This window comes from Heptranchias perlo, unplaced genomic scaffold (genome assembly GCF_035084215.1).
Source record: "Heptranchias perlo isolate sHepPer1 unplaced genomic scaffold, sHepPer1.hap1 HAP1_SCAFFOLD_574, whole genome shotgun sequence".
Classification (NCBI taxonomy): Eukaryota; Metazoa; Chordata; class Chondrichthyes; order Hexanchiformes; family Hexanchidae; genus Heptranchias; species Heptranchias perlo.
The window spans coordinates 65,044-92,500 of record NW_027139596.1 but is presented as its reverse complement, the minus strand read 5'-3'; the positions used below and the strand labels follow the sequence as shown (position 1 = coordinate 92,500).

General features: G+C 55.3%; 2 protein-coding genes across 2 annotated transcripts in view; both read right to left on the bottom strand.

The window, feature by feature from the left end:
* Positions 1–4,812, bottom strand: part of LOC137316212 (low-density lipoprotein receptor-related protein 1-like) — a 35,415-nt gene extending 30,603 nt beyond the window's left edge. Inside the window, exons 1-2 of the mRNA XM_067980346.1 lie at positions 4,626–4,812; positions 237–431 (exon numbers count right to left, since the gene is read on the bottom strand). Coding sequence (XP_067836447.1) covers positions 237–431; positions 4,626–4,725 — 295 coding nt within the window. The 5' untranslated portion in view covers positions 4,726–4,812. The remainder of the gene's footprint in view (positions 1–236; positions 432–4,625) is intronic.
* Positions 4,813–6,549: 1,737 nt separating this feature from the next.
* The window catches only part of LOC137316211 (protein jagged-1-like), a 43,681-nt gene continuing 22,773 nt past the window's right edge, over positions 6,550–27,457 (bottom strand). The window contains exons 11-17 of the mRNA XM_067980344.1: positions 26,458–26,610; positions 25,184–25,345; positions 17,334–17,489; positions 14,169–14,321; positions 10,974–11,129; positions 8,516–8,668; positions 6,550–6,794 (exon numbers count right to left, since the gene is read on the bottom strand). Coding sequence (XP_067836445.1) covers positions 6,550–6,794; positions 8,516–8,668; positions 10,974–11,129; positions 14,169–14,321; positions 17,334–17,489; positions 25,184–25,345; positions 26,458–26,610 — 1,178 coding nt within the window. The remainder of the gene's footprint in view (positions 6,795–8,515; positions 8,669–10,973; positions 11,130–14,168; positions 14,322–17,333; positions 17,490–25,183; positions 25,346–26,457; positions 26,611–27,457) is intronic.

Here is a 27,457-nt window from a genome sequence, read left to right as displayed (position 1 = left end):
GTGAGAGAGAGAGAGAGAGAGAGAGAGAGACCCCTCACAAAGAGGGTCTCTTCAAACCTGCAACACCCAGGACCATGAAACAACCAGAAGGACGGACACACTGCCAAACACAGCCTGCTCCAGCCTGAAACCGAGGGGGAGTGGGGTCACAGGGTCAGACACTGACCTTTCACCCTCTGGGACCTGGGGTCAAACACAGACCCAGACAGAGGGGGATGAGGGGGTGCTGTACAGACCTGTCGATGATTTCCCGTCTTTGTTCCACGAGCTGCCTCCATTGAAGTTCCCGAAGGACAGGACACATCGTTTGTTACAGACGGTGTCGCAGCAAGTCTGGGATCCACTGCAGTCTCTGTCCGTCTCACACAGCTTTCCGAAGGTCGAGTTACAGACACGGGAGAGCAGGGCCGGGTGAGGGCAGGTCCCATCGTCTACAGGACACAGAGAGAGAGAGAGAGAGAGAGAGGGTACAACACGGTTAGATACAGAGTAAAGCTCCCTCTACACTGTCCCATCAAACACTCCCAGGGTCAGGTACAGGGTTAGATACAGAGTAAAGCTCCCTCTACACTGTCCCATCAAACACTCCCAGGGTCAGGTACAGGGTTAGATACAGAGTAAAGCTCCCTCTACACTGTCCCATCAAACACTCCCAGGGCAGGTACAGGGTTAGAGACAGAGTAAAGCTCCCTCTACACTGTCCCGTCAAACACTCCCAGGGCAGGTACAGGGTTAGATACAGAGTAAAGCTCCCTCCACACTGTCCCGTCAAACACTCCCAGGGCAGGTACAGGGTTAGATAAAGAGTAAAGCTCCCTCGACACTGTCCCGTCAAACACCCCCAGGGCAGGTACAGGGTTAGATACAGAGTAAAGCTCCCTCTACACTGTCCCGTCAAACACTCCCAGGGCAGGTACAGGGTTAGAAACAGAGTAAAGCTCCCTCGACACTGTCCCGTCAAACACTCCCAGGGCAGGTACAGGGTTAGATACAGAGTAAAGCTCCCTCGACACTGTCCCATCAAACACTCCCAGGGCAGGTACAGGGTTAGATACAGAGTAAAGCTCCCTCTACACTGTCCCATCAAACACTCCCAGGGCAGGTACAGGGTTAGATACAGAGTAAAGCTCCCTCTACACTGTCCCATCAAACACTCCCAGGGCAGGTACAGGGTTAGATACAGAGTAAAGCTCCCTCTACACTGTCCCATCAAACACTCCCAGGGCAGGTACAGGGTTAGATACAGAGTAAAGCTCCCTCTACACTGTCCCATCAAACACTCCCAGGGCAGGTACAGGGTTAGATACAGAGTAAAGCTCCCTCTACACTGTCCCATCAAACACTCCCAGGGCAGGTACAAGGTTAGATACAGAGTAAAGCTCCCTCTACACTGTCCCATCAAACACTCCCAGGGCAGGTACAGGGTTAGATGCAGAGTAAAGCTCCCTCTACACTGTCCCATCAAACACTCCCAGGGCAGGTACAGGGTTAGATACAGAGTAAAGCTCCCTCGGCACTGTCCCGTCAAACACTCCCAGGGTCAGGTACAGGGTAAGATACAGAGTAAAGCTCCCTCTACACCGTCCCGTCAAACACTCCCAGGGCAGGTACAGGGTTAGATACAGAGTAAAGCTCCCTCTACACTGTCCCGTCAAACACTCCCAGCGTCAGGTACAGGGTTAGATACAGAGTAAAGCTCCCTCTACACTGTCCCATCAAACACTTACAGGGCAGTTACAGGGTTAGATACAGAGTAAAGCTCCCTCTACACTGTCCCATCAAACATTCCCAGGGCAGGTACAGGGTTAGATACAGAGTAAAGCTCCCTCTACACTGTCCCATCAAACACTCCCAGGGCAGGTACAGGGTTAGATACAGAGTAAAGCTCCCTCCACACCGTCCCATCAAACACTCCCAGGGCAGGTACAGGGTTAGATAAAGAGTAAAGCTCCCTCTACACTGTCCCATCAAACACTCCCAGGGCAGGTACAGGGTTAGATACAGAGTAAAGCTCCCTCTGCACTGTCCCATCAAACACTCCCAGGGCAGGTACAGGGTTAGATACAGAGTAAAGCTCCCTCTGCACTGTCCCATCAAACACTCCCAGGGCAGGTACAGAGTTAGATACAGAGTAAAGCTCCCTCCACACTGTCCCATCAAACACTCCCAGGGAATGTACAGGGTTAGATACAGAGTAAAGCTCCCTCTACACTGTCCCATCAAACACTCCCAGGGCAGGTACAGGGTTAGATACAGAGTAAAGCTCCCTCTGCACTGTCCCGTCAAACACTCCCAGGGCAGGTACAGGGTTAGATACAGAGTAAAGCTCCCTCTACACTGTCCCATCAAACACTCCCAGGGCAGGTACAGGGTTAGATACAGAGTAAAGCTCCCTCTACACTGTCCCATCAAACACTCCCAGGGCAGGTACAGGGTTAGATACAGAGTAAAGCTCCCTCTACACTGTCCCATCAAACACTCCCAGGGTCAGGTACAGGGTTAGATACAGAGTAAAGCTCCCTCTACACTGTCCCATCAAACACTCCCAGGGCAGGTACAGGGTTAGATACACAGTAAAGCTCCCTCTACACTGTCCCATCAAACACTCCCAGGGCAGGTACAGGGTTAGATACAGAGTAAAGCTCCCTCTGCACTGTCCCGTCAAACACTCCCAGGGTCAGGTACAGGGTTAGATACAGAGTAAAGCTCCCTCTACACCGTCCCATCAAACACTCCCAGGGCAGGTACAGGGTTAGATAAAGAGTAAAGCTCACTCCACACTGTCCCATCAAACACTCCCAGGGCAGGTACAGGGTTAGATACAGAGTAAAGCTCCCTCCACACTGTCCCATCAAACACTCCCAGGGCAGGTACAGAGTTAGATACAGAGTAAAGCTCCCTCTACACTGTCCCGTCAAACACTCCCAGGGTCAGGTACAGGGTTAGATACAGAGTAAAGCTCCCTCTACACTGTCCCATCAAACACTCCCAGGGTCAGGTACAGGGTTAGATACAGAGTAAAGCTCCCTCTACACTGTCCCATCAAACACTCCCAGGGTCAGGGACAGGGTTAGATACAGAGTAAAGCTCCCTCTACACCGTCCCATCAAACACTCCCAGGGTCAGGTACAGGGTTAGATACAGAGTAAAGCTCCCTCTACACCGTCCCATCAAACACTCCCAGGGCAGGTACAGGGTTAGATACAGAGTAAAGCTCCCCCTACACTGTCCCGTCAAACACTCCCAGGGCAGGTACAGGGTTAGATACATAGTGAAGCTCCCTCTACACTGTCCCATCAAACACTCCCAGGGCAGGTACAGGGTTAGATACAGAGTAAAGCTCCCTCTACACTGTCCCATCAAACACTCCCAGGGCAGGTACAGGGTTAGATACAGAGTAAAGCTCCCCCTACACTGTCCCGTCAAACACTCCCAGGGCAGGTACAGGGTTAGATACAGAGTAAAGCTCCCTCTACACTGTCCCATCAAACACTCCCAGGGTCAGGTACAGGGTGAGATACAGAGTAAAGCTCCCTCTACACTGTCCCGTCAAACACTCCCAGGGCAGGTACAGGGTTAGATACAGAGTAAAGCTCCCTCTACACTGTCCCGTCAAACACTCCCAGGGCAGGTACAGGGTTAGATACAGAGTAAAGCTCCCTCTACACTGTCCCGTCAAACACTCCCAGGGCAGGTACAGGGTTCGATACAGAGTAAAGCTCCCTCTACACTGTCCCATCAAACACTCCCAGGGTCAGGTACAGGGTTAGAGACAGAGTAAAGCTCCCTCTACACTGTCCCGTCAAACACTCCCAGCGTCAGGTACAGGGTTAGATACAGAGTAAAGCTCCCTCTACACTGTCCCATCAAACACTTCCAGGGCAGTTACAGGGTTAGATACATAGTAAAGCTCCCTCTACACTGTCCCATCAAACACTCCCAGGCCAGGTACAGGGTTAGATACAGAGTAAAGCTCCCTCTACACTGTCCCATCAAACACTCCCAGGGCAGGTACAGGGTTAGATACAGAGTAAAGCTCCCTCCACACCGTCCCATCAAACACTCCCAGGGCAGGTCCAGGGTTAGATACAGAGTAAAGCTCCCTCGACACTGTCCCATCAAACACTCCCAGGGCAGGTACAGGGTAAGATACAGAGTAAAGCTCCCTCGACACTGTCCCATCAAACACTCCCAGGGCAGGTACAGGGTTAGATACAGAGTAAAGCTCCCTCCACACTGTCCCATCAAACACTCCCAGGGCAGGTGCAGGGTTGGATACAGAGTAAAGCTCCCTCCACACTGTCCCATCAAACACTCCCAGGGCAGGTACAGGGTTAGATACAGAGTAAAGCTCCCTCTACACTGTCCCATCAAACACTCCCAGGGCAGGTACAGGGTTAGATACAGAGTAAAGCTCCCTCTACACTGTCCCATCAAACACTCCCAGGGTCAGGTACAGGGTTAGATACAGAGTAAAGCTCCCTCTACACTGTCCCATCAAACACTCCCAGGGTCAGGTACAGGGTGAGATACAGAGTAAAGCTCATTGCGCAGTGAGTTCGGGAGCTCGGGCTTTGTGTGAACACAGATTGCAGACTGTTATCCCCCTCGATCCTTGTACTCACCTCCTCTGAATCTCTTACAGACACATCTGGGCCCACAGTGTGTGTCGCAGCATGTCTGCCACCTCCCACAGTCACTCTCGTCCTCGCACGGACTCCCCATGGTCGAATTGCAGACGTAGCTCAGCCTGTTCGGTGGGGAGCACTCTCCGGGTTTCCCATCTGGAAATCCAACAATCTGATGTCAGGGTCAGTTTAGACAGGAGGAGGAAGTGATGGGGGTTCCCCACGGGAATTCCCACAATGGTTCAAACCATTCCCTCACTGATAGGTGACTGAGTGAACTGTCCCGCCCAACACCGTCCTGAGGAACACCGAGTAGGAGGGTCTCAGGATTCAATCACACTCCCCGTCACACACAGACACTACCCCGTCACACACAGACACTACCCCGTCACACACAGACACTACCCCGTCACACACAGACACTACCCCGTCACACACAGACACTACCCCGTCACACACAGACACCCCGTCACACACAGACACTACCCCGTCACACACAGACACTACCCCGTCACACACAGACACTACCCCGTCACACACAGACACTTCCCCGTCACACACAGACACTGCCCCGTCACACACAGACACTACCCCGTCACACACAGACACTCCCCGTCACACACAGACACTACCCCGTCACACACAGACACTACCCCGTCACACACAGACACTACCCCGTCACACACAGACACTGCCCCGTCACACACAGACACTACCCCGTCACACACAGACACTACCCCGTCACACACAGACACTACCCCGTCACACACAGACACTACCCCGTCACACACAGACACTACCCCGTCACACACAGACACTACCCCGTCACACACAGACACTACCCCGTCACACACAGACACTACCCCGTCACACACAGACACTACCCCGTCACACACAGACACTACCCCGTCACACACAGACACTACCCCGTCACACACAGACACTACCCCGTCACACACAGACACTACCCCTTCACACACAGACACTACCCCGTCACACACAGACACTACCCCGTCACACACAGACACTACCCCGTCACGCACAGACACTACCCCGTCACGCACAGACACTACCCCGTCACGCACAGACACTAGCCCGTCACGCACAGACACTACCCCGTCACGCACAGACACTACCCCGTCACGCACAGACACTACCCCGTCACGCACAGACACTACCCCGTCACACACAGACACTACCCCGTCACACACAGACACTACCCCGTCACACACAGACACTACCCCGTCACACACAGACACTACCCCGTCACACACAGACACTACCCCCTCACACAGACACTACCCCGTCACACACAGACACTACCCCGTCACACACAGACACTACCCCGTCACACACAGACACTACCCCGTCACACACAGACACTACCCCGTCACACACAGACACTACCCCGTCACACACAGACACTACCCCGTCACACACAGACACTACCCCATCACACAGACACTACCCCGTCACACACAGACACTACCCCGTCACACACAGACACTACCCCGTCACACACAGACACTACCCCGTCACACACAGACACTACCCCGTCACACAGACACTACCCCGTCACACACAGACACTACCCCGTCACACACAGACACTACCCCGTCACACACAGACACTACCCCATCACACACAGACACTACCCCGTCACACACGGACACTACCCCGTCACACACAGACACCCCGTCACACACAGACACTACCCCGTCACACACAGACACTACCCCGTCACACACAGACACTACCCCGTCACACACAGACACTACCCCGTCACACACAGACACTACCCCGTCACACACAGACACTACCCCGTCACACACAGACACTACCCCGTCACACACAGACACTACCCCGTCACACACAGACACTACCCCGTCACACACAGACACTACCCCGTCACACACAGACACTACCCCGTCACACACAGACACAGATTCCCTGGACCCTGGGACCAGAATCCCGCCCGTTTCCCACTGCCCCTCCCTGAGGTTTGGTCCTTACGGGATGTGAATGAGTGGAGACATTTTTTCCCACATCCAATCTCACAGCACTGTTTATTTGAGCTGCAATCATCGTTCTCCTCACACGACTGGCTGTGATTCTTGTGACAGAGAAATGAAACTTTGGGAAGTTCCGGGCACTTCCTCTGTTTCACTGAAATAATCAGAATCAGAGTTCAGAATTAGTCAAATTGTTGAGAAGGGAAGTTTCAGACACAACTCAAATACAGAGTAAAGTTCACTCTACACCGTCCCATCAAACACTCCCAGGGCAGGTACAGGGTTAGATACAGAGTAAAGCTCCCTCTACACCGTCCCATCAAACACTCCCAGGGCAGGTACAGGGTTAGATACAGAGTAAAGCTCCCTCTACACCGTCCCATCAAACACTCCCAGGGTCAGGTACAGGGTTAGATACAGAGTAAAGCTCCCTCTACACTGTCCCATCAAACACTCCCAGGGCAGGTACAGGGTTCGATACAGAGTAAAGCTCCCTCTACACTGTCCCATCAAACACTCCCAGGGCAGGTACAGGGTTAGATACAGAGTAAAGCTCCCTCCACACTGTCCCATCAAACACTCCCAGGGCAGGTACAGGGTTAGATACAGAGTAAAGCTCCCTCTACACTGTCCCATCAAACACTCCCAGGGCAGGTACAGGGTTAGATACAGAGTAAAGCTCCCTCGACACTGTCCCATCAAACACTCCCAGGGCAGGTACAGGGTTTGATACAGAGTAAAGCTCCCTCTACACCGTCCCATCAAACACTCCCAGGGACAGGTACAGGGTTAGATACAGAGTAAAGCTCCCTCTACACTGTCCCATCAAACACTCCCAGGGCAGGTACAGGGTTAGATACAGAGTAAAGCTCCCTCTACACCGTCCCATCAAACACTCCCAGGGCAGGTACAGGGTTAGATACAGAGTAAAGCTCCCTCTACACTGTCCCATCAAACACTCCCAGGGTCAGGTACAGGGTTAGATACAGAGTAAAGCTCCCTCTACACTGTCCCGTCAAACACTCCCAGGGCAGGTACAGGGTTAGATACAGAGTAAAGCTCCCTCTACACTGTCCCGTCAAACACTCCCAGGGCAGGTACAGGGTTAGATACAGAGTAAAGCTCCCTCTACACTGTCCCATCAAACACTCCCAGGGCAGGTACAGGGTTAGATACAGAGTAAAGCTCCCTCTACACTGTCCATCAAACACTCCCAGGGCAGGTACAGGGTTAGATACAGAGTAAAGCTCCCTCTACACTGTCCCATCAAACACTCCCAGGGCAGGTACAGGGTTAGATACAGAGTAAAGCTCCCTCCACACTGTCCCATCAAACACTCCCAGGGCAGGTCCAGGGTTAGTTACAGAGTAAAGCTCCCTCTGCACTGTCCCATCAAACACTCCCAGGGTCAGGTACAGGGTGAGATACAGAGTAAGGCTCCCTCTACACCGTCCCATCAAACACTCCCAGGGTCAGGTCCAGGGTTAGATACAGAGTAAAGCTCCCTCTACACTGTCCCATCAAACACTCCCAGGGTAGGTACAGGGTTCGATACAGAGTAAAGCTCCCTCTACACCGTCCCGTCAAACACTCCCAGGGTCAGGTACAGGGTTAGATACAGAGTAAAGCTCCCTCTACACTGTCCCATCAAACACTCCCAGGGCAGGTACAGGGTTAGATACAGAGTAAAGCTCCCTCTACACTGTCCCATCAAACACTCCCAGGGTCAGGTACAGGGTTAGATACAGAGTAAAGCTCCCTCTGCACCGTCGCATCAAACACTGAGACCCACACTGAGTTCTCTTATTCCCCCCTGTGCCCGTCGGGGGGGCTGTTTGAGGAGGCCTCATGTGCTGGAGTTTGGGGGTTGCTCACCTTTTCTGATGAATGATGGGATGCATTTCTTCCCACAGCTGGCTTTGCAGCACATCTGCCAGATGTCACAGTCCCCGTCACTCTCGCAATCGTCCCCCAGCTTCATGTCGCACATCATGGTCAGTTGTCTGTGGGATGGACACGTTCTGTTCTCTGAAAGACACCAGGGGGCAGAATCATTCAGTGTTCCCCACCTCAGTGAGGGCACTTCTCCACTCCCCTCCCCTCACCTCCACTCCCCTCACCTCGGCTCCCCTCACCTCCACTCCCCTCACCTCCCCTCCCCTCACCTCGGCTCCCCTCACCTCGGCTCCCCTCACCTCCGCTACCCTCACCTCGGCTCCCCTCACCTCCGCTCCCCTCACCTCGGCTCCCCTCGCCTCCGCTCCCCTCACCTCGGCTCCCCTCACCTCCGCTACCCTCCGCTCCCCTCCCCTCACCTCCGCTCCCCTCACCTCCGCAACCCTCCCCTCCCCTCCCCTCCCCTCCGCAACCCTCCCCTCCCCTCACCTCCACTCCCCTCACCTCGGCTCCCCTCTCCTCCTCTCCTCTCTCCTCACCACTTCTCCACTCCCCTCCCCTCACCTCCGCTCCCCTCCCCTCCGCTCCCCTCCCATCTCCTCCCCTCCCCTCCCTCGCTCGCCTCCCCTCCCCTCCCCTCACCTCCGCTCCCCTCCCCTCCGCTCCCCTCCCATCTCCTCCCCTCCCCTCCCCTCCCTCGCTCGCCTCCCCTCCCCTCCCCTCTCTACCCTCCGCTCCTCCCTCCCTCCTCCGCTCCTCCTCTTTCCTCCCCTCCCCTCCCCAGGTCCATGGGAACTTGAGCCTGCTACATGACTGATAACCCCCCACCCTCTCACACACGCTCCCTCTCCACTGGAATCTGTGTCCCCCTCACCCCCAGGGTCCATATGTGAACCCCACCACACGGGGGGAGATCAGCTCACTGGGTCCAGGCCGGGGATGGATCCTGGATCTCTCCTGCTCTCTGTCTGGGACTGTTCGATGAGGTGCCACACACGAGGTTGTTGCACTGGACTCGGGCTCATGGGTTTGGGGGGAATATATTCGTGTGGATTGAGGATTGGGTCAGGGACAGAAAACAGAGAGTTGGGATAAACGGGTCATTCTCAAGTAGTCAGGCTGTAACTAGTGGGGTATCACAAGGATCAGTGCTCGGGCCTCAGCTATTTACAATCGATATTAATGACTCAGATGAAGGGACCGAGTGTAATGAATCCAAGTTTGCTCGGTGGGAAAGTAAGTTGTGAGGGGGACACAAAGATTCTGCAAAGGGAGACAGACAGAAGTGAGTGGGAGAGAAGGTGGCAGATGGAGTATAATGTGGGGAAATATGAGGTTATTCACTTTGGTGGGAAGAACAGAGAAACAGAATATTTTCCAACAGGTGAGAGACGAAGAAAGGTTGGTATTGAGAGAGATTGAGGTGTCCTCGCACATGAATCACAGAAACTTAACCTGCAGGTACAGCAAGCAATCAGGAAGGCAAGTGATTAGTTAGCGTTTATTGCAAGGGGGGTGATAGAATCATAGAAGTTTACAACATGGAAACAGGCCCTTCGGCCCAACATGTCCATGTCGCCCAGTCTATACCACTAAGCTAGTCCCAATTGCCTGCACTTGGCCCAGATCCCTCTATACCCATCTTACCCATGTAACTGTCCAAATGCTTTTTAAAAGGGTTGGTGCACAAGAGTAAGGAGGTCTTACTACAATTGTCCAGGGCTTTGGTGAGACCTCACCTGGAGTACTGTGTACAGTTTTGGTCTCCTTATCTAAGGAAGGAGATACTCGCCTTAGAGGGGGTGTAACGAAGGTTCACCAGATTGATTCCTGGGATGAGAGGGTTGTCCTATGAGGAGAGATTGAGTAGAATGGGCCGAGACTCTCTGGAGTTGAGAAGATTGAGAGGTGATCTCATTGAAACAGATGAGATTCTGAGGGGGTTTGACAGGGTAGATGCTGAGAGGCTGTTTCCTCCAGCTGGAGAGTCTGGAACGAGGGGGCATAGTCTCGGGATAAGGGGTCGGCCATTCAAGACTGAGATGAGGAGGAATTTCTTCACTCAGAGGGTTGTGAATCTTTGGAATTCTCTACCCCAGAGGGCTGTGGATGCTCAGTCGTTGAGAACACTCAAGGCTGAGATCGACAGATGAAGGAATCGAGGGATGTGGGGATCGGGCGGGGAAAGTGGAGTTGAGGTCGAAGACCAGCCATGATCTGATTGAATGGCGGAGCAGGGACGAGGGGCCGAATGGCCTACTCCTGCTCCTATTTCTCCTGTTGCCACTGATCCTGAGCCTTTTGTGCCCTGTGTGTGTGTGTGTGTGTGTGTGTGTGTGTGTGAGCCTCAGTCCCCAATCCCCCCACCCTCGGCTCGAGTCAGTGAACCAGGACTGACCGAGTGTGTGACCTTTTGACGAGCCCTGTAGCCTCTCACCTCCTGTGAAGAACGTGGGGATACATTTCTTGCCGCAGCCAGCGTTGCAGCAGGTGTGGGAGGCGTCACAATCCGTGTCCGCCATGCACGATTTCCCAATCTTCATCTCGCACACCTTCGAGAGTTTGTCCTCAGACGGACATTGTTCGTCTGGCTCTGGGGAGGAAAGGAGGGAGAGGAAAGAGAGGATGTGCAGTGATACGGGGCCTTTCACCGTCTCAGGGCCTCCCGAAACACGTCGCACACAACCAACTCCTCTTCTTGGAGTTCACTCACTGCTCGAATGGAGGAGACGCGACATTCGATTGGTGCACAGCAAGATCCCACCAACAGGAGGACCTTTTACATCCAGCCGAGAGGGCAGACGGGGGCCTCGGTTCATCGTCTCATCCAAAACACGGCACCTCCGACAGTGCGGCACTCCCTCAGTACTGACCCTCCGACAGTGCGGCACTCCCTCAGTACTGACCCTCCGACAGTGCGGCGCTCCCTCAGTACTGACCCTCCGACAGTGCGGCGCTCCCTCAGTACTGACCCTCCGACAGTGCGGCGCTCCCTCAGTACTGACCCTCCGACAGTGCGGCGCTCCCTCAGTACTGACCCTCCGACAGTGCGGCGCTCCCTCGGTACTGACCCTCCGACAGTGCGGCGCTCCCTCAGTACTGACCCTCCGACAGTGCGGCGCTCCCTCAGTACTGACCCTCCGACAGTGCGGCGCTCCCTCAGTACCGACCCTCCGACAGTGCGGCGCTCCCTCAGTACTGACCCTCCGACAGTGCAGCACTCCCTCAGTACTGACCCTCCGACAGTGCGGCGCTCCCTCAGTACTGACCCTCCGACAGTGCAGCACTCCCTCAGTACTGACCCTCCGACAGTGCGGTGCTCACTCAGTACTGACCCTCCGACAGTGCGGCCCTCCCTCAGTACTGACCCTCCGACAGTGCGGTGCTCACTCAGTACTGACCCTCCGACAGTGCTGAACTCCCTCAGTACTGACCCTCCGACAGTGCTGAACTCCCTCAGTACTGACCCTCCGACAGTGCGGCGCTCCCTCAGTACTGACCCTCCGACAGTGCTGAACTCCCTCAGTACTGACCCTCCGACAGTGCTGAACTCCCTCAGTACTGACCCTCTGACAGTGCGGTGCTCCCTCAGGACTGACCCTCCGACAGTGCGGCCCTCCCTCAGTACTGACCCTCCGACAGTGCAGCACTCCCTCAGTACTGACCCTCCGACAGTGCGGCGCTCCCTCGGGACTGACCCTCCGACAGTGCGGCACTCCCTCAGTACTGACCCTCCGACAGTGCGGCGCTCCCTCAGTACTGACCCTCCGACAGTGCGGCGCTCCCTCAGTACTGACCCTCCGACAGGGGGCGGCCCTCCCTCAGTACTGACCCTCCGACAGTGCGGCGCTCCCTCAGTACTGACCCTCCGACAGTGCGGCGCTCCCTCGGGACTGACCCTCCGACAGTGCAGCACTCCCTCGGGACTGACCCTCCGACAGTGCGGCGCTCCCTCAGTGCTGACCCTCCGACAGTGCTGAACTCCCTCAGTACCGACCCTCCGACAGTGCGGTGCTCCCTCAGGACTGACCCTCCGACAGTGCGGCGCTCCCTCAGTACTGACCCTCCGAGAGTGCGGCGCTCCCTCAGTACCGACCCTCCGACAGTGCGGTGCTCCCTCAGTACTGACCCTCCGACAGTGCGGTGCTCCCTCAGTACTGACCCTCCGACAGTGCGGCGCTCCCTCAGTACTGACCCTCCGACAGTGCAGCACTCCCTCAGTACCGACCCTCCGACAGTGCGGTGCTCCCTCAGGACTGACCCTCCGACAGTGCGGCGCTCCCTCAGTACTGACCCTCCGACAGGGCGGCCCTCCCTCAGTACTGACCCTCCGACAGTGCGGCGCTCCCTCAGTACTGACCCTCCGACAGTGCAGCACTCCCTCGGGACTGACCCTCCGACAGTGCGGCGCTCCCTCGGGACTGACCCTCCGACAGTGCAGCACTCCCTCGGGACTGACCCTCCGACAGTGCGGCGCTCCCTCAGTGCTGACCCTCCGACAGTGCTGAACTCCCTCAGTACCGACCCTCCGACAGTGCGGTGCTCCCTCAGGACTGACCCTCCGACAGTGCGGCGCTCCCTCAGTACTGACCCTCCGAGAGTGCGGCGCTCCCTCAGTACCGACCCTCCGACAGTGCGGTGCTCCCTCAGTACTGACCCTCCGACAGTGCGGTGCTCCCTCAGTACTGACCCTCCGACAGTGCGGCGCTCCCTCAGTACTGACCCTCCGACAGTGCAGCACTCCCTCGGGACTGACCCTCCGACAGTGCAGCACTCCCTCAGTACTGACCCTCCGACAGTGCGGCGCTCCCTCAGTACTGACCCTCCGACAGTGCTGAACTCCCTCAGTACTGACCCTCCGACAGTGCGGCGCTCCCTCAGTACTGACCCTCCGACAGTGCTGAACTCCCTCAGTACTGACCCTCCGACAGTGCTGAACTCCCTCAGTACTGACCCTCCGACAGTGCTGAACTCCCTCAGTACTGACCCTCCGACAGTGCTGAACTCCCTCAGTACTGACCCTCCGACAGTGCTGAACTCCCTCAGTACTGACCCTCCGACAGTGCTGAACTCCCTCAGTACTGACCCTCCGACAGTGCTGAACTCCCTCAGTACTGACCCTCCGTCAGTGCTGAACTCCCTCAGTACTGACCCTCCGTCAGTGCTGAACTCCCTCAGTACTGACCCTCCGACAGTGCTGAACTCCCTCAGTACTGACCCTCCGTCAGTGCTGAACTCCCTCAGTACTGACCCTCCGACAGTGCTGAACTCCCTCAGTACTGACCCTCCGACAGTGCTGAACTCCCTCAGTACTGACCCTCCGACAGTGCTGAACTCCCTCAGTACTGACCCTCCGACAGTGCTGAACTCCCTCAGTACTGACCCTCCGACAGTGCTGAACTCCCTCAGTACTGTCCAGTGGTGTCAGCCTGGATTATGGGGCTTAAGGAAGCAGAGTGGGGATCAAACCCGTGTCTTTCGGTCTTCGAGTGGGACGGACTGAACTAAACTGACCCAGCCTCCTTTGACTGGGCACTGAGTCCTGTAAATCACCCCTTCCTCCTCCAGTTCATCATTTCTTCTCGTCCCTGTTCCCCATTCCAGGTCCTGACCCTTTCACCCTCTCACTTACTTTTTGCCATGAATTTTGGGATGCATCTCGGCCCACAGTCTGTGTCACAGCAGGCGGCCCATTCACCACAGGACTCGTCCGTACACGGAGCAGTAAAGTTCCATTTGCACATGTGATGCAGTCTGGATGGATCAGGACACGACCCTCCCTGACCTGTAGGGAAGATAATGACCATTTATTAAAGGAGAGAGAGATTGTCCACATGGACAAAACGGGTTAGATACAGAGTAAATCTCCCTCTACACTGTCCCATCAAACACTCCCAGGGTCAGGTACAGGGTTAGATACAGAGTAAAGCTCCCTCTACACTGTCCCATCAAACACTCCCAGGGTCAGGTACAGGGTTAGATACAGAGTAAAGCTCCCTCTACACTGTCCCATCAAACACTCCCAGGGCAGGTACAGGGTTAGATACAGAGTAAAGCTCCCTCTACACTGTCCCATCAAACACTCCCAGGGTCAGGTACAGGGTTAGATACAGAGTAAAGCTCCCTCTACACTGTCCCATCAAACACTCCCAGGGCAGGTACAGGGTTAGATACAGAGTAAAGCTCCCTCTACACTGTCCCATCAAACACTCCCAGGGCAGGTACAGGGTTAGATACAGAGTAAAGCTCCCTCCACACTGTCCCGTCAAACACTCCCAGGGCAGGTACAGGGTTAGATACAGAGTAAAGCTCCATCTACACTGTCCCATCAAACACTCCCAGGGCAGGTACAGGGTGAGATACAGAGTAAAGCTCCCTCTACACTGTCCCATCAAACACTCCCGGGGCAGGTACAGGGTGAGATACAGAGTAAAGCTCCCTCCACACTGTCCCATCAAACACTCCCAGGGCAGGTACAGGGTGAGATACAGAGTAAAGCTCCCTCCACACTGTCCCGTCAAACACTCCCAGGGCAGGTACAGGGTGAGATACAGAGTAAAGCTCCCTCTACACTGTCCCGTCAAACACTCCCAGGGCAGGTACAGGGTTAGATACAGAGTAAAGCTCCCTCTACACTGTCCCATCAAACACTCCCAGGGTCAGGTACAGGGTTAGATACAGAGTAAAGCTCCCTCTACACTGTCCCGTCAAACACTCCCAGGACAGGTACAGGGTTAGATACAGAGTAAAGCTCCCTCTACACTGTCCCATCAAACACTCCCAGGGCAGGTACATGGTTAGATACAGAGTAAAGCTCCCTCTACACTGTCCCATCAAACACTCCCAGGGTCAGGTACAGGGTTAGATACAGAGTAAATCTCCCTCTACACTGTCCCATCAAAAACTCCCAGGGTCAGGTACAGGGTTAGATACAGAGTAAAGCTCCCTCTACACTGTCCCATCAAACACTCCCAGGGCAGGTACAGGGTTAGATACAGAGTAAAGCTCCCTCTACACTGTCCCATCAAACACTCCCAGGGTCAGGTACAGGGTTAGATACAGAGTAAAGCTCCCTCTACACTGTCCCATCAAACACTCCCAGGGCAGGTACAGGCTTCGATACAGAGTAAAGCTTCCTCGACATCCAGACCGCCATCAGAGAGAGAGGAGTCTCCTCACCCAGACCCCCATCAGAGAGAGAGGAATCTCCTCACCCAGACCCCCATCAAAGAGAGAGAGGAGTCTCCTCACCCAGACCCCCATCAGAGAGAGAGGAGTCTCCTCACACAGACCCCCATCAGAGAGAGAGGAGTCTCCTCACACAGACCCCCATCAGAGAGAGAGGATTCTCCTCACCCAGACACCCATCAGAGAGAGAGAGGAGTCTCCTCACCCAGACCCCCATCAGAGAGAGAGAGGAGTCTCCTCACCCAGACCCCCATCAGAGAGAGAGAGGAGTCTCCTCACCCAGACCCCCATCAGAGAGAGAGGATTCTCCTCACCCAGACCCCCATCAGAGAGAGAGGAGTCTCCTCACCCAGACCCCCATCAGAGAGAGAGAGGAGTCTCCTCACCCAGACCCCCATCAGAGAGAGAGAGGAGTCTCCTCACCCAGACCCCCATCAGAGAGAGAGAGGAGTCTCCTCACCCAGACCCCCATCAGAGAGAAAGAGGAGTCTCCTCACCCAGACCCCCATCAGGGAGAGAGGAGTCTCCTCACCCAGACCCCCATCAGACAGAGAGGAGTCTCCTCACCCAGACACCCATCAGAGAGAGAGGAGTCTCCTCACCCAGACCCCCATCAGAGAGAGAGGATTCTCCTCACCCAGACCCCCATCAGAGAGAGAGGAGTCTCCTCACCCAGACCCCCATCAGAGAGAGAGAGGAGTCTCCTCACCCAGACCCCCATCAGAGAGAGAGAGGAGTCTCCTCACCCAGACCCCCATCAGAGAGAGAGAGGAGTCTCCTCACCCAGACCCCCATCAGAGAGAAAGAGGAGTCTCCTCACCCAGACCCCCATCAGGGAGAGAGGAGTCTCCTCACCCAGACCCCCATCAGACAGAGAGGAGTCTCCTCACCCAGACACCCATCAGAGAGAGAGGAGTCTCCTCACCCAGACCCCCATCAGAGAGAGAGGAGTCTCCTCACCCAGACCCCCATCAGAGAGAGAGAGGAGTCTCCTCACCCAGACCCCCATCAGAGAGAGAGGAGTCTCCTCACCCAGACCCCCATCAGAGAGAGAGGAGTCTCCTCACCCAGACCCCCTTCAGAGAGAGAGGAGTCTCCACACCCAGACCCCCATCAGAGAGAGAGGATTCTCCTCACCCAGACCCCCATCAGAGAGAGAGAGGAGTCTCCTCACCCAGACCCCCATCAGAGAGAGAGAGGTGTCTCCTCACCCAGACCCCCATCAGAGAGAGAGAGGAGTCTCCTCACCCAGACCCCCATCAGAGAGAGAGGAGTCTCCTCACCCAGACCCCCATCAGAGAGAGAGGAGCCTCCTCACCCAGACCCCCATCAGAGAGAGAGGAGTCTCCTCACCCAGACCCCCATCAGAGAGAGAGGAGTCTCCTCACCCAGACCCCCATCAGAGAGAGAGGAGTCTCCTCACCCAGACCCCCATCAGAGAGCGAGGGTCCTTTACCCCCTGTGTCTGGGTCTGGGTTTTGACCCTAACACTCCAGAGGGTGAAAGGTGAGGGTGTGATCAGAGGGATAATGTTGAGAATCCCCCTGATTCCTGTCTCTCGGTGCGCTCGATAACCTCTGATTACGGGAGACCTTCACTCCCTTCTCACCTCCACTCTTGAACTTCAGGACACATCTCCTCCCACAGCCCGAGTCACAACAGCTCTGCCAAATGTCACAATCCTCATTGTCGGTACACCGTTCACCCAGCCTCATCTGACATATCGGAGCGAGTCGGGACACTGCCGGACACTCAAACACTTCCTCTGTGGACACACAAACAGGTTGGGGTCAGAGTGAGCTGGTGGGGTCAAGGGTCACAATCCTTCATTAAAATGGCCCCCGGACAGGACTTCAAACTGGGTGGGATATTAAAGGGTGCGGGGAGTGAGGGGAGAGTGGGATTAGACTGGGTGGGATATTAAAGGGTACGGGGAGTGAGGAGGAGAGTGGGATTAGACTGGGTGGGATATTAAAGGGTACGGGGAGTGAGGGGAGAGTGGGATTAGACTGGGTGGGATATTAAAGGGTACGGGGAGTGAGGGGAGAGTGGGATTAGACTGGGTGGGATATTAAAGGGTGCGGGGAGTGAGGGGAGAGTGGGATTAGACTGGGTGGGATATTAAAGGGTACGGGGAGTGAGAGGAGAGTGGGATTAGACTGGGTGGGATATTAAAGGGTACGGGGAGTGAGGGGAGAGTGGGATTAGACTGGGTGGGATATTAAAGGGTACGGGGAGTGAGGGGAGAGTGGGATTAGACTGGGTGGGATATTAAAGGGTGCGGGGAGTGAGGGGAGAGTGGGATTAGACTGGGTGGGATATTAAAGGGTACGGGGAGTGAGGGGAGAGTGGGATTAGACTGGGTGGGATATTAAAGGGTACGGGGAGTGAGGGGAGAGTGGGATTAGACTGGGTGGGATATTAAAGGGTACGGGGAGTGAGGGGAGAGTGGGATTAGACTGGGTGGGATATTAAAGGGTACGGGGAGTGAGGGGAGAGTGGGATTAGACTGGGTGGGATATTAAAGGGTACGGGGAGTGAGGGGAGAGTGGGATTAGACTGGGTGGGATATTAAAGGGTACGGGGAGTGAGGGGAGTGTGGGATTAGACTGGGTGGGATATTAAAGGGTACGGGGAGTGAGGGGAGAGTGGGATTAGACTGGGTGGGATATTAAAGGGTATGGGGAGTGAGGGGAGTGTGGGATTAGACTGGGTGGGATATTAAAGGGTGCGGGGAGTGAGGGGAGAGTGGGATTAGACTGGGTGGGATATTAAAGGGTGTGGGGAGTGAGGGGAGAGTGGGATTAGACTGGGTGGGATATTAAAGGGTACGGGGAGTGAGGGGAGAGTGGGATTAGACTGGGTGGGATATTAAAGGGGACGGGGAGTGAGGGGAGAGTGGGATTAGACTGGGTGGGATATTAAAGGGTACGGGGAGTGAGGGGGAGAGTGGGATTAGACTGGGTGGGATATTAAAGGGTGCGGGGAGTGAGGGGAGAGTGGGATTAGACTGGGTGGTATATTAAAGGGTACGGGGAGTGAGGGGGAGAGTGGGATTAGACTGGGTGGGATATTAAAGGGTACGGGGAGTGAGGGGAGAGTGGGATTAGACTGGGTGGGATATTAAAGGGTATGGGGAGTGAGGGGAGAGTGGGATTAGACTGGGTGGGATATTAAAGGGTACGGGGAGTGAGGGGAGAGTGGGATTAGACTGGGTGGGATATTAAAGGGTACGGGGAGTGAGGGGAGAGTGGGATTAGACTGGGTGTGATATTAAAGGGTACGGGGAGTGAGGGGAGAGTGGGATTAGACTGGGTGGGATATTAAAGGGTATGGGGAGTGAGGGGAGAGTGGGATTAGACTGGGTGGGATATTAAAGGGTACGGGGAGTGAGGGGAGAGTGGGATTAGACTGGGTGGGATATTAAAGGGTACGGGGAGTGAGGGGAGAGTGGGATTAGACTGGGTGGGATATTAAAGGGTACGGGGAGTGAGGGGGAGAGTGGGATTAGACTGGGTGGGATATTAAAGGGTACGGGGAGTGAGGGGAGAGTGGGATTAGACTGGGTGGGATATTAAAGGGTACGGGGAGTGAGGGGGAGAGTGGGATTAGACTGGGTGGGATATTAAAGGGTACGGGGAGTGAGGGGAGAGTGGGATTAGACTGGGTGGGATATTAAAGGGTACGGGGAGTGAGGGGAGAGTGGGATTAGACTGGGTGGGATATTAAAGGGTGCGGGGAGTGAGGGGGAGAGTGGGATTAGACTGGGTGGGATATTAAAGGGTACGGGGAGTGAGGGGAGAGTGGGATTAGACTGGGTGGGATATTAAAGGGTACGGGGAGTGAGGGGAGAGTGGGATTAGACTGGGTGGGATATTAAAGGGGACGGGGAGTGAGGGGGAGAGTGGGATTAGACTGGGTGGGATATTAAAGGGTACGGGGAGTGAGGGGAGAGTGGGATTAGACTGGGTGGGATATTAAAGGGTACGGGGAGTGAGGGGAGAGTGGGATTAGACTGGGTGGGATATTAAAGGGTACGGGCAGTGAGGGGAGAGTGGGATTAGACTGGGTGGGATATTAAAGGGTACGGGGAGTGAGGGGAGAGTGGGATTAGACTGGGTGGGATATTAAAGGGTACGGGGAGTGAGGGGAGAGTGGGATTAGACTGGGTGGGATATTAAAGGGTACGGGGAGTGAGGGGAGAGTGGGATTAGACTGGGTGGGATATTAAAGGGTACGGGGAGTGAGGGGGAGAGTGGGATTAGACTGGGTGGGATATTAAAGGGTACGGGGAGTGAGGGGAGAGTGGGATTAGACTGGGTGGGATATTAAAGGGTACGGGGAGTGAGGGGAGAGTGGGATTAGACTGGGTGGGATATTAAAGGGTGTGGGGAGTGAGGGGAGAGTGGGATTAGACTGGGTGGGATATTAAAGGGTACGGGGAGTGAGGGGAGAGTGGGATTAGACTGGGTGGGATATTAAAGGGTATGGGGAGTGAGGAGGAGAGTGGGATTAGACTGGGTGGGATATTAAAGGGTACGGGGAGTGAGGGGAGAGTGGGATTAGACTGGGTGGGATATTAAAGGGTACGGGGAGTGAGGGGAGAGTGGGATTAGACTGGGTGGGATATTAAAGGGTACGGGGAGTGAGCGGAGAGTGGGATTAGACTGGGTGGGATATTAAAGGGTGTGGGGAGTGAGGGGGAGAGTGGGATTAGACTGGGTGGGATATTAAAGGGTACGGGGAGTGAGGGGAGAGTGGGATTAGACTGGGTGGGATATTAAAGGGTATGGGGAGTGAGGGGAGAGTGGGATTAGACTGGGTGGGATATTAAAGGGTACGGGGAGTGAGGGGAGAGTGGGATTAGACTGGGTGGGAAATTATAGGGTGCGGGGAGTGAGGGGAGAGTGGGATTAGACTGGGTGGGATATTAAAGGGTGTGGGGAGTGAGGGGAGAGTGGGATTAGACTGGGTGGGATATTAAAGGGTACGGGGAGTGAGGGGGAGAGTGGGATTAGACTGGGTGGGATATTAAAGGGTACGGGGAGTGAGGGGGAGAGTGGGATTAGACTGGGTGGGATATTAAAGGGTACGGGGAGTGAGGGGGAGAGTGGAATTAGACTGGGTGGGATATTAAAGGGTACGGGGAGTGAGGGGAGAGTGGGATTAGACTGGGTGGGATATTAAAGGGGACGGGGAGTGAGGGGAGAGTGGGATTAGACTGGGTGGGATATTAAAGGGTACGGGGAGTGAGGGGAGAGTGGGATTAGACTGGGTGGGATATTAAAGGGTACGGGGAGTGAGGGGGAGAGTGGGATTAGACTGGGTGGGATATTAAAGGGTACGGGGAGTGAGGGGAGAGTGGGATTAGACTGGGTGGGATATTAAAGGGTACGGGGAGTGAGGGGGAGAGTGGGATTAGACTGGGTGGGATATTAAAGGGTATGGGGAGTGAGGGGGAGAGTGGGATTAGACTGGGTGGGATATTAAAGGGTACGGGGAGTGAGGGGGAGTGTGGGATTAGACTGGGTGGGATATTAAAGGGTACGGGGAGTGAGGGGAGAGTGGGATTAGAGTGGGTGGGATATTAAAGGGTACGGGGAGTGAGGGGAGAGTGGGATTAGACTGGGTGGGATATTAAAGGGTACGGGGAGTGAGGGGAGAGTGGGATCAGACTGGGTGGGATATTAAAGGGTACGGAGAGTGAGGGGAGAGTGGGATTAGACTGGGTGGGATATTAAAGGGTACGGGGAGTGGGGGGGAGAGTGGGATTAGACTGGGTGGGATATTAAAGGGTACGGGCAGTGAGGGGAGAGTGGGATTAGACTGGGTGTGATATTAAAGGGTACGGGGAGTGAGGGGAGAGTGGGATTAGACTGGGTGGGATATTAAAGGGGACGGGGAGTGAGGGGGAGAGTGGGATTAGACTGGGTGGGATATTAAAGGGTACGGGGAGTGAGGGGAGAGTGGGATTAGACTGGGTGGGATATTAAAGGGTACGGGGAGTGAGGGGGAGAGTGGGATTAGACTGGGTGGGATATTAAAGGGTACGGGGAGTGAGGGGAGAGTGAGATTAGACTGGGTGGGATATTAAAGGGTGCGGGGAGTGAGGGGGAGAGTGGGATTAGACTGGGTGGGATATTAAAGGGTACGGGGAGTGAGGGGAGAGTGGGATTAGACTGGGTGGGATATTAAAGGGTACGGGGAGTGAGGGGGAGAGTGGGATTAGACTGGGTGGGATATTAAAGGGTACAGGGAGTGAGGGGGAGAGTGGGATTAGACTGGGTGGGATATTAAAGGGTACGGGGAGTGAGGGGAGAGTGAGATTAGACTGGGTGGGATATTAAAGGGTACGGGGAGTGAGGGGAGAGTGGGATTAGAGTGGGTGGGATATTAAAGGGTACGGGGAGTGAGGGGAGAGTGGGATTAGACTGGGTGGGATATTAAAGGGTATGGGGAGTGAGGGGGAGAGTGGGATTAGACTGGGTGGGATATTAAAGGGTACGGGGAGTGAGGGGAGAGTGGGATTAGACTGGGTGGGATATTAAAGGGTACGGGGAGTGAGGGGAGAGTGGGATTAGACTGGGTGGGATATTAAAGGGTACGGGGAGTGAGGGGAGAGTGGGATTAGACTGGGTGGGATATTAAAGGGTACGGGGAGTGAGGGGGAGAGTGAGATTAGACTGGGTGGGATATTAAAGGGTACGGGGAGTGAGGGTGAGAGTGGGATTAGACTGGGTGGGATATTAAAGGGTACGGGGAGTGAGGGGAGAGTGGGATTAGACTGGGTGGGATATTAAAGGGTACGGGGAGTGAGGGGAGAGAGTGGGATTGGACTGGGTGGGATATTAAAGGGTACGGGGAGTGAGGGGAGAGTGGGATTAGACTGGGTGGGATATTAAAGGGTACGGGGAGTGAGGGGGAGAGTGAGATTAGACTGGGTGGGATATTAAAGGGTACGGGGAGTGAGGGGAGAGTGGGATTAGACTGGGTGGGATATTAAAGGGTACGGGGAGTGAGGGGGAGAGTGAGATTAGACTGGGTGGGATATTAAAGGGTAAGGGGAGTGAGGGTGAGAGTGGGATTAGACTGGGTGGGATATTAAAGGGTACGGGGAGTGAGGGGAGAGTGGGATTAGACTGGGTGGGATATTAAAGGGTACGGGGAGTGAGGGGAGAGAGTGGGATTGGACTGGGTGGGATATTAAAGGGTACGGGGAGTGAGGGGAGAGTGGGATTAGACTGGGTGGGATATTAAAGGGTACGGGGAGTGAGGGGAGAGTGGGATTAGACTGGGTGGGATATTAAAGGGGACGGGGAGTGAGGGGGAGAGTGGGATTAGACTGGGTGGGATATTAAAGGGTACGGGGAGTGAGGGGAGAGTGAGATTAGACTGGGTGGGATATTAAAGGGTGCGGGGCGTGAGGGGAGAGTGGGATTAGACTGGGTGGGATATTAAAGGGTATGGGGAGTGAGGGGGAGAGTGGGATTAGACTGGGTGGGATATTAAAGGGTACGGGGAGTGAGGGGAGAGTGGGATTAGACTGGGTGGGATATTAAAGGGTACGGGGAGTGAGGGGAGAGTGGGATTAGACTGGGTGGGATATTAAAGGGTACGGGGAGTGAGGGGAGAGTGGGATTAGAGTGTGTGGGATATTAAAGGGTACGGGGAGTGAGAGGAGAGTGGGATTAGACTGGGTGGGATATTAAAGGATACGGGGAGTGAGGGGAGAGTGGGATTAGACTGGGTGGGATATTAAAGGGTACGGGGAGTGAGGGGAGAGTGGGATTAGACTGGGTGGGATATTAAAGGGTACGGGGAGTGAGGGGAGAGTGGGATTAGACTGGGTGGGATATTAAAGGGTACGGGGAGTGAGGGGAGAGTGGGATTAGACCGGGTGGGATATTAAAGGGTACGGGGAGTGACGGGGAGAGTGGGATTAGACTGGGTGGGATATTAAAGGGTACGGGGAGTGAGGGGAGAGTGAGATTAGACTGGGTGGGATATTAAAGGGTGCGGGGCGTGAGGGGAGAGTGGGATTAGACTGGGTGGGATATTAAAGGGTATGGGGAGTGAGGGGGAGAGTGGGATTAGACTGGGTGGGATATTAAAGGGTACGGGGAGTGAGGGGAGAGTGGGATTAGACTGGGTGGGATATTAAAGGGTACGGGGAGTGAGTGGGAGAGTGGGATTAGACTGGGTGGGATATTAAAGGGTACGGGGAGTGAGGGGAGAGTGGGATTAGACTGGGTGGGATATTAAAGGGTACGGGGAGTGAGGGGAGAGTGGGATTAGACTGGGTGGGATATTAAAGGGTACGGGGAGTGAGGGGAGAGTGGGATTAGACTGGGTGGGATATTAAAGGGTATGGGGAGTGAGGGGGAGAGTGGGATTAGACTGGGTGGGATATTAAAGGGTACGGGGAGTGAGGGGGAGAGTGGGATTAGACTGGGTGGGATATTAAAGGGTACGGGGAGTGAGGGGAGAGTGGGATTAGACTGGGTGGGATATTAAAGGGTACGGGGAGTGAGGGGAGAGTGGGATTAGACTGGGTGGGATATTAAAGGGTACGGGGAGTGAGGGGAGAGTGGGATTAGACTGGGTGGGATATTAAAGGGTGCGGGGAGTGAGGGGAGAGTGGGATTAGACTGGGTGGGATATTAAAGGGTGTGGGGAGTGAGGGGAGAGTGGGATTAGACTGGGTGGGATATTAAGGAGTTTTGAAAGTGAGGATGAGACTTTTATCTCCCCCCACAGCCCGTGTACACTCTCCCCCCACAGCCCGTGTACACTCTCCCCCCACAGCCCGTGTCCACTCTCCCCCCACAGCCCGTGTACACTCTCCCCCCCACAGCCCGTGTCCACTCTCCCCTCACAGCCCGTGTACACTCTCCCCCCCACAGCCCGTGTCCACTCTCCCCCCACAGCCCGTGTACACTCTCCCCCCACAGCCCGTGTGCACTCTCCCCCCACAGCCCGTGTACACTCTCCCCCCCACAGCCCGTGTACACTCTCCCCCCACAGCCCGTGTACACTCTCCCCCCACAGCCCGTGTACACTCTCCCCCCACAGCCCGTGTACACTCTCCCCCCTCAGCCCGTGTACACTCTCCCCCCACAGCCCGTGTCCCCTCTCCCCCCACAGCCCGTGTACACTCTCCCCCCACAGCCCGTGTCCACTCTCCCCCCACAGCCCGTGTACACTCTCCCCCCCACAGCCCGTGTACACTCTCCCCCCACAGCCCGTGTACACTCTCCCCCCCACAGCCCGTGTACACTCTCCCCCCACAGCCCGTGTCCACTCTCCCCCCACAGCCCGTGTCCACTCTCCCCCCACAGCCCGTGTACACTCTCCCCCTACAGCCCGTGTACACTCTCCCCCCACAGCCCGTGTACACTCTCCCCCCACAGCCCGTGTCCACTCTCCCCTCTCATGGACTCTCCCCTCTTTGGTTCTCACTTGATGTGGAGAATGGGAAGACACAATGCTTCCCACAGTCTCCAACTTGGCAGCATTGCTTCCACTCTCCACATTCCTCATCACTCCCACAGCTCTCAATCTCCCCCTTCTCACAGAGATGTTGCACAGAGAATGGTTCCGGGCATTTCTTCTCTCGCTTTCCTGCAAAAGAAAAACCAAGAGAGTGGGATTTTCCAAATGGGGACCAGAGCAGATCATCAGGGACTGGCTGAGGACCAAGGGGACGGGGTCTGGACACCAAGGTCTGAGTCTCAGGTGAAGCCTGGAGTGAACGGGACAGAGGGGAAAACGGGCAGGGATCATCATCATCATCGACCCAAGGTCACCGCTCACTGTGTCATCCGTACCGACACCACGTAAAGAGGGGTCTCCGAGACCCTCACTGTCTCGGGGACCGTGATCTCAGGCCATCAAAGTGGAGAGAAAGTCTCCCCTTCTCCCTCACTCTGACCCACCGACAGGAAGGATCGACTCAGGGACAGGAGGAGGCCGTTCAGACCCTCGAGTCTGGTGCACAGGGAGAGGAGGAGGCCATTCAGACCCTCGAGTCTGGTGCACAGGGAGAGGAGGAGGCCATTCAGCCCCTCGAGTCTGGCGCACAGGGACAGGAGGAGGCCACTCAGCCCCTCGAGCCTGTTCTGCCGTTCAATTCGAGCGGTTCCAGTGGTCTGATCTGTATCTTAACCCCATCGACCCACCTTGGTTCCATCTCCCTCAACACCCTTTGCCGAACAAAAATCGATCAATCTCAGTTTTGATCATTTCAATTGACCCCCCAGTCTCCACAGTGTTTCTGGGGGGAGAGAGTTCCAGATTCCCACTCCCCTCTGTGTGAGGAAACGCTCCCCGACATCACCCCCTGAACGGCCGAGCTCTGATTTTAAGGTTCTGCCCCCTTGTTCTGGACTCCCCCCCACCAGAGGAAATAGTTTCTCTCGATCGAACCGATCGAATCCTTCAATCATCTCAAACCCCTTGATTAGATCACCCCTTAATCCTCCACACTCGAGCGGGGGGATACAAGCCCAGTCTGTCCAACCTGTCCTCATCATTAAACCCTTTCAACCCCCCCTGGGGACCATCTGGAGAATCTGCCTTGCACCCTCTCCGAGGCCATTCTCTCCTTCCTGATGTGCTGGGCCCAGAACTGAACGCAGTGTCTCCAGATGGTGGGCGGGGAGCCCGAGTTGAATCGAACTGTAACGACTCCCCGCGAGGGAGTTACTGATCCACGAAGGGATTGTCCTTCTCACTGTGTCTGGAGCCCCGATGAATACATCGTTTCCCACATCCAGCATCGCAGCAACTCAGCCATAAGTCACAGTCATCGTCACCCTCGCATTCCTTGCCGTAGTTTACGTTGCACATGGGGCCCAGACGGCTCGGAGCAGGGCAGCTGCTGTTCACTGGAACACAAGAACAAGCAGATTGGGTTTAATGTCCAGAAGATTCAGGTCATTCCATCCTGGACCGTGTCTGTGGGGTGGGTGGGTTAGATAGAGAGTGAAGATCACTCTACACCGTCCCATCAATCACTCCCAGGGTCAGGTACAGGGTTAGATACAGAGTAAAGCTCCCTCTACACTGTCCCATCAAACACTCCCAGGGTCAGGTACAGGGTTAGATACAGAGTAAAGCTCCCTCTACACTGTCCCATCAAACACTCCCAGGGCAGGTACAGGGTTAGATACAGAGTAAAGCTCCCTCTACACCGTCCCATCAAACACTCCCAGGGTCAGGTACAGGGTTAGATACAGAGTAAAGCTCCCTCTGCACTGTCCCATCAAACACTCCCAGGGTCAGGTACAGGGTTAGATACAGAGGAAAGCTCCCTCTACACTGTCCCATCAAACACTCCCAGGGTCAGGTACAGGGTTAGATACAGAGTAAAGCTCCCTCTACACTGTCCCATCAAACACTCCCAGGGTCAGGTACAGGGTTAGATACAGAGTAAAGCTCCCTCTACACTGTCCCGTCAAACACTCCCAGGGTCAGGTACAGGGTTAGATACAGAGTAAAGCTCCCTCTACACTGTCCCGTCAATCACTCCCAGGGTCAGGTACAGGGTTAGATACAGAGTAAAGCTCCCTCTGCACTGTCCCATCAAACACTCCCAGGGCAGGTACAGGGTTAGATACAGAGTAAAGCTCCCTCTACACTGTCCCGTCAAACACTCCCAGGGCAGGTACAGGGTTAGATACAGAGTAAAGCTCCCTCTACACTGTCCCGTCAAACACTCCCAGGGCAGGTACA